This window comes from Arachis hypogaea, chromosome 5 (assembly GCF_003086295.3).
Source record: "Arachis hypogaea cultivar Tifrunner chromosome 5, arahy.Tifrunner.gnm2.J5K5, whole genome shotgun sequence".
Classification (NCBI taxonomy): domain Eukaryota; kingdom Viridiplantae; phylum Streptophyta; class Magnoliopsida; order Fabales; family Fabaceae; genus Arachis; species Arachis hypogaea.
The window spans coordinates 10864994-10881366 of record NC_092040.1 but is presented as its reverse complement, the minus strand read 5'-3'; the positions used below and the strand labels follow the sequence as shown (position 1 = coordinate 10881366).

Below are 16373 nucleotides of genomic sequence, written 5' to 3'. Positions count from 1 at the left end.
CACTACTATGCTGTTTGGACTTTAATTTGAAGTAGCTATACAAATGAGTAAAAGAAAAAATGTGATGGTACTAGTAGGTGATTGGAAGATACAAACATAAACAAGAGTGACTCCATAACTTTTGAGGGTGAGAAACACTGCTCTCCCCTAACCAAAGCAATCATGGGGTGTCCTGCTTTTGCACTTGCCTCAACTATGTGTTTTCCAAATGTGTCCTGTGCCTTTAATAAGAGTAAATATTAAATCCAGTCTCTATTTATTATAAAATAAAATGAGGCGATTTCTGTAAAAAAAAAAAAAAAAAGATCTGTCTTAGTCTCTGTTTCTATTTGCCATGAGCCATAGCAATTCTTCTATCATTTTTTGTTACCAAACTTAACAGAAAAAATCTATGTGGCATTTAATGTTGTTGATGTAGATGCTAAATTTTCGTTAAGTGCCATGCTAGCGAATGGACAATAGTCAGAAGTCGATTTATTCCCCTATAGACAATGATTAGAAGTTAGTTTGTCTTCTTTTATCCACCAAAAATGATGACATTTCAAATACTCGACTAAACCAAAACTTATGTTATTTGTGAATGATTTATCTCAGTTCTCTCATTCATCTTTCAAATCAACTAGCTGAGACCTCATGATTTATCGAACTCATCAAATGGACCAATAACTGTTACAAAAATTCAACGATTAAAGATAGTGTAATATCAACAGATATAATGATTGTTGCAAACTTAGAAACAGTCATCAAAGCTTTTTTAATTTGTGCCTACTCCAAGTTTAAAGCCTCCAAATCTTAGGCCACTTAAAAAGAATTAATATGGGTTAAGTACTATTTTCATCCCTAAGGTTTGGTGTGAAAATCAAATTCGTCCCCAACCTTTTTTTGTTATTAAAATCATCCTCAACGTTACAAAACGTTATAAAATCGTCCTTTTTTATTTTATTTTACCAAATTACCCTTATCAATTAATAAAAATAATATTAAAAAATAAAAATAAACCCTTCCCCCCTCCACCTGCACCCTCACTCTCTTACTCTTCCCTTTCTTCTCTCCAACTACTGCCATTAACTTCCAACAACCCATCTCTTCTTCTTCTTCATCTTTTTTAGGTACTCTCAGTGTCAGCAGTTGGATGATGATGAGAGATCGGAGTATGATTTCTTCAAACACAGAGAACAAGTGTCATTTTGAGTGGGGGGGATCATTACAGCACCACTACCAGCTCCGACGATGACGGTGGCGGCCATGGTAGTCGTGTTGGTACAGTGGTGGAGGTCTGAGAGGAGCAAGTCCAATTTTGGATCGTCGGTGAGGGGGTCTTCCATGAGGGGATCGTCGGTGGTGGGAGATCCGGTGATGCCGCCGCCTCTGATGGCAGGGAAGAAGGCGGCGGAGGAGGATGATGCAAGGAGCAAGTATGGAGAGATGATGGAGATAAAGATGGTGGTACGGCATAAGGACTTCAAGGAGATCGTGGAAGCCATTAAAGAGAGCTTTGACAAAGCTGCGGTGGCCGGAGATCAGGTCTCTGAGATGCTCCAGATCAGTCAGGCACAACTCGATCGCAGTTTCAAGCAATTGAGGAGTATGTTCTCTTCTTCTTGTTTGTTTGTTTTGATAATTAGTTGATAATCAATTTTGGCTTTTTTATTTGTTTCATTTGTATGGTTACTGAGTTTTTGGGCAATTAAGGGGTTAAGTTCATTGGTTCTCCTTTACCATCACTTCTTCTCTAGGCCCATTCCTTCCTTAATGAATCATTACTACCTAAAGAAGATGAAGAAGAAGAGACGGGTTGTTGGAAGTTAATGGCAGTAGTTGGAGAAAAGAAAGGGAAGAGATAAGGGAGTCGGGGTGCAGGTGGGGGGTTTATTTTTTTTATTTTTAATATTATTTTTATTAATTGATAAGGATAATTTGGTAAAATAAAATAAAAAAGGACAATTTTATAACGTTTTGTAATGTTGAGGATGATTTTAATAACAAAAAAAAAAATTGGGGACGAAGTTGATTTTCACCCCAAACTTTAGGGATGAAAACAATACTTAACCCAATTAATATCGAATAATTTAGATTTGAGTATGGATACTAGCTATAGTACTTAAGAACATATGTTTTGTTGTTTAAAACCTCTCACCCATACAATATTTTTAGTTTAGGAACAAATGTTTTGATTTTTTTTTGTCTTAGGATCATGTTGTTACCAATATTATGCTATCATTAGGTGTTAACTTATTAAAGATAGATATTCCTTCTTTATTATCCTTATCAATATAATATATGAATATCTATGTTTTTTTTTTGAAATTAGAAAAATACATGTTAAATATATTAATTTACTACTTTGTTGCTTTGCACAAATGATTGTTTTATTTCATAGAAGAAATTTTAAACATTAATCATAATAATCCATTTTTATTTATTTTTATAAGTGTTCAAATATTTAATGTCATCCCATAACATAAATATGACAGTAAAGAACGCGCAAAAAACAAATATGCGCGAAAAAAAGTTACTGTCGAAAATACAATAACAATCTTAAAAAATTTGTTAATTAAAGGTTTAAATTTGTATAAGAAAACAAATCTACTCTAAATATTTTTCATACAAAAATAAATCGATTCCTGATTATTATTCATAAAAAGACAAATTGACTTTTGACCATTTTTTATTCACCAACCTATCATTTAATAGTGACTTAGTGTCTACATTAAGTGTTATGTAAATATTTTTTGTTAAATTTAGTAAAAAAAATGGAAAAATTACTATAACATACACATGCGCTTTTTATTTTTATTATGGAGGAAGGATTGGGATAGGACGGGGATATTGGAAGCGTGTAAGCTTTACCAGCGTGTGGGATCAGGTAAGGAGAAATCGGACCGTCCGAACTCTCCATGGCAAATCGGACAGTCCGCATTGTGGCAACAGATCGGAGGGTCCAAATTGTCCCTCCCCCGCCACGTGTCGCGTCGACGTTGCTCCCCGCAACGGTGCCCCCTAACCCAGCATAAGCATTTGCTGCATGTATTCACACCCTCCGATCTTAGCTTCTTCTCCATCCCACCAGAATACATTCTCCCATCTTCTCCTTTGTCTGGTTCTTCTTCTTCTTCCCAAAGTAGCTGAAAAAAAAAATTATAATGTCAAGAAAACAAAAATCTAAAGATGTTAATCATCCTGAACTTCATATTATAAGATATCTCAGCCATTCTGATTATGTAAGTTTTTTTATTATTTTTTTATTTTTGAAAAATATAATTAATATTGTCAAAAATTTAGTTTTAATTGTTGTTGTTAATAGTTCAAGTTAAAAACATATTAGTGATATTATTATTTTTACTGTTAATAATTTTATTATTATTATTATTATTATTATTATTATTATTATTATTATTATTATTATTATTATTATTATATGAGAGTTATAATAGTTGTTGTTGCTGTTAGTACTAGCTCAACGTGGAAACTGAGAATGTTATAAATGTTATTATCATGATGATTATTAATATTATTGGTATTATTAATTCAGAATTACACAACTAGAAAATGGATAAATATAGACAGATTTAGTCTTTATTACAGACGGATTTTTGGTTACCGACAAAATTACCGACGGATTTTATCCCTTTGTAAAAGCCCCGTCGGAAATTATTTACCGACGGATTTTTTTCCATCGGAAAATTACCGACGGATTTTTACTAGTTACCGACGAATTTTTCCTCTGTAAATTCTCCCTCCATTTCCTGAAGGCGACAAACTTACAGATGGATTTTCCGTCTGTAATTACAAACGGATTTTCAGACGGATTTTTCGTCTGTAATTACAGGCAGATTTTCAAACGGATTTTCCATCTGTAATTACAGACAGATTTTTAGACGAATTTTTTGTCTGTAATTACAGACAGATTTTCAGACGGATTTTCCGACAAATTTTCCGTCTGTAATTTAAACTTTGGAAAATCATGATTATAGATAGAAAATCCGTCTGTAAGGTAAAATATAATTTTTTTATTTTTCTAATTACAAAATAAACTTATTTTCATACAAAATAAATATAAATTTAATACAAATTTTTATCTAATTTGTATTCTAATATTTATAATATTTCAAAAAAAAAACAAATTCATCGTATTATAAAACTAAAAGAAAATTATTATAAACAAATAAGTCAATATAATTCAGAACATAAACAAAATGTATTATCAACTATAATCCTCAGTATATTGTTCAACCATACTAAATTTTACACAATTTTATCTAATTTTAAACAAAGTAATCGACTTCACTGTTGTCCATGTCATTCTCTGTAGGAAGTCCCACAGTAGTACCATGAGCCCTCACCAATCTCCACCTTTCAGGTGCACCCTACAACAACAAAAACCAACCAACCCCACCATTCATTTCTATTTCTATCTCATCAATAATCATACAAATCCAACACATTCAAACCTAGTCCATTCAACACTGCTACACTAATTCTCTTATCCCATAGTGATTCAATCATGACATTCAATCTAAAGCATGAAAATGCATTAGTACTAAAACCCCAAGCATGATATGGTTCACTTCAATCCAGAGCCACCAACAGCATTGTGTTAGATCATAGATGTTTGAAATGGCAAATGTTTTAAGGTATAAACCAATAATTTTAATGGTCCACTAAAACTTTCTTTTTGAATGAGGATTTTAGCTTTTGATTATATTCTATCACTATAAGCTTGAGAAACAAGAACAATAAAATAAACTAAATTATCACTGTGTTATTTGGACAACAGTTTAAATTCCTACCGATTAGTTTCAGGGAATCCTACATTGTCACATTGACAATAAGTCAAGCAAAATATAGCAGAATAAAAAGAGTAATGATAATTGGTTGAAATCAAAATTAAAACAAGTCTTAGTCACTTTCCAGTGATTTAAATTTCCAATTAGTTCATTTGTGTTCAACAGCAATAACACATACAATCCAATCTTAGTCAATATAGACAATACATTTAAACGAATGCATTAGAAAAAATGAAAAATAAAAGGGCAGGGTGGACTTTGTTGTGATATTTCAGGATAATGTAATAAACCTGTCATAGTTAGTTGCTTCAGACTTGGTCCTCGCAACAATTTGCCTACCGTCAGCTGCTAACCCTGCCACAGCCTAAAATTGGAAGAAGATTCATGCATACATAAGAAAAGGTTCAAAAACATCAATGCAACAGTAATGAAGCGGCTGATATTATCCCCATAAAACAGTAATAATGAAAACAGAACACATGAAGGTATCCCTATCAACACAACAATATTTTCCCCATAAAACAATAATAATAAAAATAAATCACATGAAGGTGTTCCTATCAACACAACATTATAACTTAGTTCTATGATGTCCACAACTTTCTAATACTTCCAATTAATTGAACATAAAAGACATCCCTATATGGCCAAAACAAAAAGGCATCCCTATATGGTCGTTTCAAATATTTTTCATATAGATATATCATCATTAATTTAGCATTTTTCATACAGACATTACCCATACTTCTTTCACTCTTCACACTCAATTCACATGTTCTCCTTCAATAACTTCTTAAATCCTATATGCTCCACTACACAAATCACAACACTACAATACGAGCTACCCAGCAAGTCACCAATTTCTACCTTTTGTAAACCATTTATTGTCATTAGATTTCTTATTGAAAAAAAGGAGGGGCGGGGGGAGTAGCAACAAAACAATAGTAACATACTAGCAAGCTGTGCAAAATAGTATAAAACTGGAACTATAAATAATTTAGTACCTTGTAAGAAAGCTACCAAAATTTTGAACAAAAGATTAAAAAATGATGAAGATAATCAATCTCTCGCCTCATAATCAAGTAAAAGCGTGAACAATCCCATAACCCTAATAAATCCAAACGCGAGAATATTAATACCGAGAGCAATTAGTCAATCAGGAATGAGGAATGAATCCGAAAACCCTAGATCAGGGAGAAGCAGAAACCTGGAATGAATCAGGCATTGGCAATTTTAGGGATGACGGGAAAGGCGACGCCCTTGGATTGAGAGTGATTAAGGGAGGCTCGTTCCTTGATCTTTTGCATCTAAACATGTGCTCCATGAGGAGCTCGTACTGGCACTTCTCGTAGGAGTGACGCTCATTCTCGCACTTCCATGGAAGGTAGAACTCGGCCTGGCGGCACTTGTTGAAGGGATGAGGAGGTGTGCGCACTGGTCCCTGTATGCAACAGAGCTTCGGTGCAACAGAAGCTCAGTACAATGGAGGTTCGGTGCGACGGCATTGCAAGGCTGAGAGGCGGCGCTGACGGAGCATTTGGAGGAGATGAGTGTGTAGAAGTAGAAGGATCGTGATTGAATGGAGGAGTTATCAGTAACAACCCTAATTTCAATATATTTTCTAACGAAAACTTTTAAATTACAGACGGATTTTTCGTCTGTAATAATTTAATAAAATGTAATTTTTTGTCCAATCTGTCTGTAATAATTTAATAAAATGTAATTTTTTGTCCATTTAATTACAGACGGAAAATCCGTCTGTAACTATTTTTCATGAAAAAAATTAATTTTTCTGATGGAATTATCGACGGATTCTCTTTTTCGTCTGTAATTTATGCTAATCCATTTTTTTTATTTTTCGACAAAAAATTCTTCTGAAATTCCCTCTGTATTTACGTGGGATAAAATCTGTCAAAAATATCCGTCTGTAATAACTAGTTTTCTAGTAGTGTTATTTGGTGTTGTTAGATATTTAGTTATATTATAATTGTTCTTGTTAGGTCAATTTGGGAAATATGTTCAGTGACATTATTATTATTATTATTATTATTATTATTATTATTATTATTATTATTATTATTATTATTAAAAATTTAGAATTATAATTATTATTATTATTAAAAATTTAATTATAGGTTGTTAATAGTTTAAATTAAATTTAGGATAAGTCGTGTATTATTATTATTATTATTCTTATTATTATTATTTATAATTATAATTATTATTATTAAAAATTTAATTATAGGTTGTTAGTAGTTTAAATTTAGGGTCAATCGTGCATTATTATTAATTTAGAATTATAATTATTATTATTAAAAAGTTAATTATAGGTTGTTAGTAGTTTAAATTTAGGGGCAGTCGTGTATTATTATTATTATTATTATTATTGTTATTATTGTTATTATTATAATTGATTGAAATTTAAGAAATTATAATTAAATAATAGTTATATATATATATATATATATATATATATTCAATAGTAATGTTTGAGTTAGACTAATATGATAGATTAATGAAAGGAACATGTTTAGAACTTTTTGTAATATTTTTAGTAAAAAATACATGTTTAAAAAATATATTTTTGGATTAATGTTGCTGATTAAAATCAATAATTAAGATATTGTAAAATATAATAATATAATGTGTTTTATTTTTGTAGAGTTTACGGATGTTGACGTGTAATCACCATGTCCCTCCGGATCGGTATGATGATAGGGTGGAGGAGCACTTACGATTTACTGGTTTTTATCATGTATCTCAGATTGGAATAGTACAATGTCAGAAAGCACTCATAAATGCTTTAGTCGAAAGGTGGCATCCAGAGACACATACCTTTCACCTTCGATTGGTGAATGTGCTGTGACACTTGAAGATGTGGCTATGATTCTTGGTCTTCCGACAAATGGTCTTCCAGTTACAGGGATGACTATCAGCAGTGTTGAAGCCTTAGAGGCGGAGTGTTTGCACCAATTTGGAGTTGCACCGAGAAGGTCAGAATGTAGAGGAAGCGGTATAAAGCTAACGTGGCTACGGGATCTAAAAGAAAGGTTACAGTTACAGTTGACTGATGAAGAAAGTATACAGAGGTACGTGAAGTGCCACATTATATTGTTAATCGGTACGATATTGTTAGGAGACAAGTCTGGGGCATCTGTGCACTGGAAGTTTCTGCCTTTACTTCGTGATTTTGGCCGTATCGTATAGTTCAGTTAGGGATCGGCTTGCCTCGCATATCTGTACAGGGCGTTATACAGGGCATCTTGTTTTAACTGTAAGGAGATCGACGGGTCGCTAACACTACTGCTCGTTTGGGCCTGGATGCGCCTGCCATTTCTAGCACCAGCTCCTAGGGAACCCCGTAGTTTTTCGCTTGCAAACAGGTAACATTATCTTACATTTACTCCGTATCTTCATATTTAGAATCCAGTTCTGTTAATGAATTAAGCGTTACTAGATGGCGTAAATGGGAGCGTGGAGACCGACGCTTTAGGTATATGAAACTTGCTCACTTTAGGAAGGCTTTCGATGATATGCAGTAAGGCCAGGTATAATTTCATTAAAGTATTAATTGGCTTTGGGGTTTGCAGTGTCACCATATTGTTCCGATTGTAATCAGCAGTGTGTTTTATGTTTCATAGTTTGTGTGGGTTGCTTACGCTGTGGATCGCGTGGATCCGGACATAATTCCTGCAGACATCTACATGCACTCGGTTGTGTGGAGTGCTACGGTGCCGTTGATATCTTTTGAATGTATTGAGTGGCATGCAACCGATCGGTATAGGCGACAGTTTGGCTTTATGCAGGGAGTTTCTCATCAGGAACGGAATCTAGACAACGCACACGGAGAAGTCTTGACTGGTCCTAAGAATCTTAATTAGGCAACAGCCACGAGTCATTTATTTTGGGTGATGCAATGGACAAACAGGTATAATCACATTCTGACTGAGCTTGATGGTCCACAGCATCCGCTAAATACTTACATGCACTGGTACCGTACAAAATATGGCAACCATTTGAACTTCTCCGATCTTGTGGCTCAAGAGAATGTCGAGGGTGATCAGGGTATGGACGATGTGGTTCAAGAGAATGAAGAGGCTGAGGAGCAGGAGCCACAAGAACCCCAACCTCCACCTCCACCTCCGCCTCCACCTCCACAGGAACAACCTCAGTGGTCAAGCCAGTATGTACCACAAACACAATTTACCTCATCATACCCGATACATCAACAGTATTGGAGTGTCCCACAGTTTGACTTAGGAGATGGTGGTTCTTTTAGCCAGTTGCTTGGGTTCATGGCTGCAGATGCAGGCCAATCACAGTATGGCCAGCAACCTGACATCATGGCTATAGATGCATGGCAGTCACAATATAGCCATCAGGCTGACATCATGGCAGGTAGGTATTCGTTGGACACAAAGATTGGGTTCCGCACTTTGTCACGTGCTTCTGGAGGGTTGGTATCTGGTGACTCTAGTAGGAGTGACGGTGGTTGAGGAGTTCTTAATAATCAAAACCCTAACCATGTTTCAATGACTCTGATTGAAGAAAATGCCAATACACTTGAGAAAGAGACTGATGAGTACCTAGTAGATGAACCAGATGACGAGGACGACGATGATGAAGAGGATGAGAAAATGGACGAGGATGAAGAATCCCGTAATGATCCACCTGGTGATGGTGATGATGCAGGTCCTATTTTTGCTTTACTTGTTTGGTCACTTGATTATAATATGTTGATATGTGGTATCTCTGTTGAGTTGATCATATTATATTCTTGTTTGGTCACTTGATTATAATATGTTCATATGTGGTATCTATGATCATATGTTTGTGTTTGATGTTAATATATATTCATGTTAAGATGGTCTATCTAATTAAGTTGTATCTAGGTGAAGGACGCACTCTAGATGAGACAGGAAAAGGGTACAATCTCAGGGTTGATCCGCCTCGTCGTAGTGCTAATCGATTCACTCTGTCCGTGTTTAAAAAGGCCGCCAAGAAATGCAAGAGTTTTGTGAAAGATGTAAAGTGGCAATGAGAAAGTAGATGTTGTGTAATTTACATTTCTATGTATCGGTTCACTTTTCTATGTATGAATTAACTTAATTATATATCAAGTACTATGTATAAAGTTATCAAATTAATATGGGTTATGTATCAGTTCACTTTTCTATGTGTGAATTCTAAACTTGCAATCGCCATATAGTTGCTTGAAGTATAATTCTAAATGGCTACATTTGAAATAGACTAGATTGACATATAAATCTAAATTCACATTTGCTATAGAGTAGATTGATATATAAATCTAAATTCACAGTTCAAATAGCATAATATATAATTCTAAAGACGCGCAAATCTTAGAGTAGATTCATATAAGCTACAAGGTTTCAAATAGCATAATATATATAGCTTTACCGAGCATTATCTCCGCCACTTGCACCAACTGACTGACGATATCTACTACGGCTGTGTCCTTCGACCCCACATTGCCTATATCGCCGTGGGCGACGCAGTATTCGCGTGTCCATCTCATTCAAGAAGCGCATCATCCTGGGGCGACCTTTGGTTACGCGCCTGAGGTACGGATTTGGTACAAATCGCAGCCTGTTGTATGCAGGCCATGTAGTAGGGTTCCCTAGTGGCCTAAACCTAGCTCGGTAAACCCATCGAACTTGGTCCATCTTATACACGTCATGGACATACACTTGCCAATCCAGTCTTTGATTTGCATAACATGCAAACACATGCCGGCACGGAATTCGGTCCACCTGGAACTCACCACAATCACATTGGTGCCGACGAAGGTCAACGGCATACTCTAACCCACTTGGCATCTCACGCACTTCAAACACCTCATTCTGCCTGTCGAAGCAATTAACCTGGATGTTCCCTGATGCAAGTTGGTTTGCATGCAATTTTGAGGTCACAAGCTCAGAAAAAATATAACCAGCACTAATCCGAGCCTCCGCCTCGAATCTTTTTCGGGTGAACAACTCATTAAGCCTGTAGAATGTTGCTTTGACAAGTGCAGTGATGGGGAGATTGCGTGCACCCTTCAAGACTGAGTTGATGCATTCTACTAAATTCGTCGTCATATGAGCCCATCGGTAGCCACCATCAAATGCTAACGCATACTGTTCGCGGGGGGATTCGGTTTAACCAATTAGTGTAAGCCTCGCCCCGTTCTCGTAACCGCTGGTAACGCACTTCGTACTCGCGCACCGTCCTCGAATATCCTACATAATAACAAAAAAAAAGGGAAAATGGGTTAACAAACACTTATTGAAGGTATCTCTGTTGATAACAAACTTCGAATTACTCAATGTTACCTATATTGACGACAAGTTTTTACAGGTACGTTGCCTTGAATTTTCTCAAGAAATTCGACTCTATATGCCTGATGCAAAACATATGGAAAGCTCTGGGAGGCGACCATGCTCCGTTACTGCGAGCCACAGCTGCATTGATGGATTCGTGTCGGTCGGATATGAGCCCCACACCATCCCGAGTCACAACATGTTGTCGCAGGTTACTAAGAAAAAAGTGACACGCATCAGAAGTCTCTCCCTCTACAATAGCAAATGCAATTGGGACGATATTGTTGTTAACATCCTGTGACACTGCCACTAACAAACAACCCTTATACTTTCCGTACAAGTGAGTCCCATCCACCTGGACAACTGGCTTACAATGTCTGAATGCTCTAATGCAGGGGTAATAACTCCAAAAGACCCGATGCAATACCCGAATATCATTTACCAAGTCATCGCCTTGGTATGCATGCATAGTCTCAAAATGGATGATAGCTGATGGCTCCTTATGACACATGGCCTCAAACCATATCGGCAAAGCTTCGTACGATGCTTCCCAACCTCCAAATATTTTTTCTACTGACTTTTACTTAGCCAACTATGCTTTCCGATAACTGACGGTGTAATTGAACTTCGATTGCACTTCTGCAATAACTGATTTTACTTTTAACGAGGGGTCAGCCTCAACCAACGTCTTTATTGCTTCTGCAATTATGTTAGAATCCAACTTCGAATGATCTTGAGAAATGGTAGCTCTGGTACAGGTGTGACTACCATTATACCTCCTAATAACACAATAGTACTTTCTGCTGATCATGCTAACCCTGATAAGCCAATCACACCCCCTCCCCATACTGTGTACACTTGGCATAAAATGTTAACGGCTCCGACTCATACACCTGATAGTCTACACTTCTTCAGATGGCATACTCTTTCATCGCCCTAATAACAGCTTCGCTGGAACTGAATTCCATCCCCACAGCAAATTCACCATCTGCAACAAGAGGGACTTCTGCCACGACGGTAGCCAAACAAAAATTTAATAACCGTTATTAAAGGCAAATCATCACTCAATACATCTATGGTGATATTATTAAACTCTAGAACAAGTTATTATCTCAATCTTAACAAAAAAAAAAACATAAATACATAAATAAATATTGATTAATAAACAGTAATTAATATTTAACTACCTCAATAACTAACCAAAAATTTTTATTATCCTACACTTAACTACATAACCACATAAACAAATGCTAATTGAATATATTTTCACATGTCACATAACTATTTACTCCATCAATAACTAACAAAAAATATTATTTTCCTACACTTAACTATATCAACACATAAACAAATGCTAATTAAATATATTTTCACATGTCACTTAACTATTTGGTCCATCAATCAATAGAAATTATTAAAGAATACTAATCCGTCTTATAAAAATAGGCAATTACGTACCGGCGCTTATATAATCTGGAAACTCCGAAGCATGCATGGCTTCCAAATCCAACACTCGTATGAAAGATGGCTCCTCGAACGACACTTCATTTGCCAGTGTATTTGCCACGTCTGTCACATATGGAGCCATAGTGCCATCACCTTGATATTCATCTCCATTTGGATCAACAACTTCATAATTGCTTTCGAACTCTTCCTCACTGTCACTATTATAATCTTCCCGTACAATATTTCGGTCGCCCTCAGATTGTTCGAATTCAATGTACAGTTCGATGAACGACATTTGGGCACGACTTTCAATTACATTGAAAACATCTCTTGCATACTCGCTTCGTCGGTTATATATTTGGTTTGAAATTGAACAAATCCACCAAATACTGGAATGTGATATCTGCATAAAATACATGATATCTTCCTTGACATTGCACAATCTATCTTCTCATATATCACACATTTGAGCTCTTCAAATGAGATTGTGAAGGAAATAACAACATCCAATGGATTTTCACAAATAAATTTTACTCCTTCGGATGTTTCTAACAAAATCTTACCGAAATAATACACTTTTAAAAGAAGTCTATCATCCATTCCTCTCACCAACCTAAACAGAAACAGAAATTTCAATATCAACTTTTTTTTTACCTCATAGCACCAAAGAGAGAACCAGAAGTGGAAAAGAGAAGAACAATACGAAGAAGACGACTCTACCTACTGCCTTGTTTATGTCTTACACAATTTTATATACATCTCTACACAAATTGAACCCTTCGAATAGTTCCAGCTAATTCAAAAAAATATTAAATTATTCAATTCGGACCGTCCGAATTGATTTACGAATTATATATAAAAAAAAAAGAGAACGGACGATTTGCTATATCCAAAATTTGAATTTTTCTCCACGCAAATCAGACCATCCGATTTGTCCTATTATTTTTCTTCACATGCAATTCGCATGGTCCGTTTTGTGAGCTTAGCATGTCAGAAAATTCTGTCTCACATTGATGTTAAGCACCACCATAGTAACATAATTCAGCACAACATATTCATCACTCCAATATGAAAAAAAATGAGAAAATAGATAGAAATCGAAAGAAATGTATTTTTTTCTATAAAAATCATTTTGTGTTATTTTAAGGTTAATACGGATCGAATTGGATCTCTTAAAAAATAAAATATTAGTTTCCAGAACACACACAAAATACTAAATCTAGAAACCAGTATTTTTAAAGATAAAATATTAGTTTTTGGACTCGCACTTAATTTACAAAACAAAAATAAATAATCTTACATTATTAAAAATATCAATAATAATTAATTAATAATTATAAATTACAAAACTTACTGGACCAACCACTCCTCCGCACAAAATTCTTAGAATCTTAGAGATATAGAATTACAGAAAGGAAAAGTATAGGAAGCCAATGGTTTAAGCGTACAATGTGTACAATGGAGGTTTATGAAGTATTAGAGATATGACCATTAGTGTTACATTGTCCTGTCAGGTTACGCTTTTGGGATGAGTGGGTTCATAACATGGTATTAGAGTTCTAGATCCGAAAGGTCAAGGGTTCGATTCTTGTTAAACTCCAAAATTAACTTAAGTATTTAGAATGAGTGATTTTATGATATGAGATGTTTATTATCCCTGCTATTCGGATTTTCATGTCACCTAGTTTGGGGCATAAGCATGGAGCATATACTACCAGAGTAATGATCCATCCTTGGATGGAGAAATATGGTCCGCATTTACGATGAAAATAAAGTTGCTTCAACATTCGATTGAATTTCGATCAAAACAGTGAAACCGAAACAGCACAGCAATATCATTATCCTCTAATTCGGCAATGGAGGCTCATATGAGGATCCTGAACCCATCAATTCTTGGTCGCCACCTTCTTCAGAAAACCACTTCACATTCACATTCACATTCTCTTCTCCATCTGCCGAAATCAAAACCCGCGCTCCCTTTTCGTTATTGCTACCACCGTAACGCAACACCCATAATCTGCTCCTCTCAATTTCCCACCTTTTCAAATCCCAATCCCAATCCCAGTCCCAATCCCTTCACCTTCTTCTCCTCCCTCACCGCCTCCCAAAACCTCAACTTTTCTCACCCTATAAATAATGTCAGCCCCTTCCTCTCCCGTTCTCATGGTGGCGGGTTCGTTTGGAACCCTGCTTCGGAGAACAGAATTGGGGGAAAGATGGGATTTTGCGGGGCGGAAGGGAGGGTTACGACGGTGGTGTTGTTGGGGTGGCTGGGAGCGAAGACGAAGCACCTCAAGAGGTACGTGGAGTGGTACAACGCGCGTGGAGTACACGCGATGACGTTCGTGGTTGATGTGAGGGAGCTGCTCTCCTTCGACCTTGGGAGGATACTTGAGAGGCGAATCTCTGCGCTGGCGGACGAGCTCATCACGTGGGTGTCACGTGACGAAGAGGATGGGAGGCAACGCTGTTTGGTGTTTCACACTTTCAGCAACACTGGTTGGTTTACGTATGTATGTTCAATCCCATTCCATTCCCTCATGATTCAATCTTGGTGGGTGGTTACATTACTAATTGTTTGTAAATTCGTTTCTTTTTCTTTTTATTACAGTTATGGTTCCATTCTTGCGAGAATGCTCGATAGACAGGATCTGATGGATAAGATTAAAGGATGCATTGTTGATTCTGGAGGAGGAGAACCCTTTAATCCACAGGTAACTTGATATGTTAGTTCATTGTTCTTGGCTTTGTTGTTGAATTAAATTGAATATGGTGAGCTATTGTATATTGATCTTGTAGGTATGGGCTGCTGGTTTTTCTGCTGCCATATTGAAGAAGCGCAGCTCTTCGACCCAAGCCACTGAGACTGAAGTTAACGCATCAAACATTCAACAAAATGAACCTTCAAGAATGGAGATCTTGGTCTTGGCGCTTTTAGAGAAGTTGTTCTCATTTCTATTGAAATTGCCTGATGTGAATCAGTGAGTCTCTTCTCTGGATGCCAATGTTTCTTGTTGTTCTAGTAGTTGTGTACTATATAGTAAGCTAATTTGTCTTGTGCCCCAAACAGGAGGTTAACAAGAGTTGTGAATGTGCTGTTGAAGCAGCAACCTTGCCCTCAGCTATACCTGTATAGTACGGCTGACAAAGTGGTTCCGTACCAATCAATAGAAGGGTTCATTGAGGAGCAAAGGAGGATGGGAAGGAGGGTAAGGTCCTTCAACTTCGGTTCATCCCCTCATGTGGATCATTACAGGACTTTTCCGGACTTGTATTTATCAGAGGTTACTGATTTCTTGAAGGAGTGTTTTGCAACAGCCAACAAGACCACTTCCATATCTTGAGAGTCACTACCTTTCAAGTGTAAAATTATTTGCTTATTGGTTAGTCCCAAGTGGAATTTATTTACTTTGGCTATATGAACATGTATGCAACATTCAAAATTTCAGAAATAGATCGATTCTTTTGATGATTGATGAAGAAAATAGACATGGCAAACTGATAGCAGAACTTGGGTGGTAGACTTGAAACAAATTGATTAATTGGAATATTGGTTAAAGGTACTAACATAGTCACATTTACATCAACATCATCTCCACGCAAGGCATTAAACTCAGCTGTTAAATGTCAGTTTACTGGCAGGAATAAATGAATCGCTAAAATGTCTTAGATTTCTTGACATATATTACCAAATTACAAAACAATCACACCTAAACCGATGCAAAATATTAGTAATATGATCTTACGATAAAATGTTGAATTGAGACATTTTCCTAAGCAGAATTGGGGGATAATTGTGTAATTGTAGTGAGGGACCACA

At 36.1% G+C, this 16373-nt stretch overlaps 2 protein-coding genes and 1 pseudogene across 2 annotated transcripts; 1 reads left to right on the top strand and 2 right to left on the bottom strand.

Annotated features, from left to right (window-relative positions):
- Window positions 1-2911: 2911 nt before the first annotated feature.
- LOC112803253 (uncharacterized) lies at window positions 2912-7542 on the bottom strand (annotated as a pseudogene).
- Window positions 7543-10201: 2659 nt separating this feature from the next.
- Window positions 10202-10885, bottom strand: LOC114927745 (uncharacterized). Its single transcript, XM_029298676.1, has one exon. The coding sequence runs from the start codon at window positions 10883-10885 to the stop codon at window positions 10202-10204; it is 684 nt and encodes a 227-aa protein (XP_029154509.1).
- Window positions 10886-14222: 3337 nt separating this feature from the next.
- Window positions 14223-16038, top strand: LOC112800729 (uncharacterized). Its single transcript, XM_025843108.3, has 4 exons — window positions 14223-15062; window positions 15165-15267; window positions 15353-15534; window positions 15624-16038. Exons 1-4 carry the CDS (start codon window positions 14410-14412, stop codon window positions 15895-15897), a joined length of 1212 nt encoding a protein of 403 aa, XP_025698893.1. The 5' UTR covers window positions 14223-14409; the 3' UTR covers window positions 15898-16038.
- The last annotated feature ends 335 nt before the right edge of the window (window positions 16039-16373 follow it).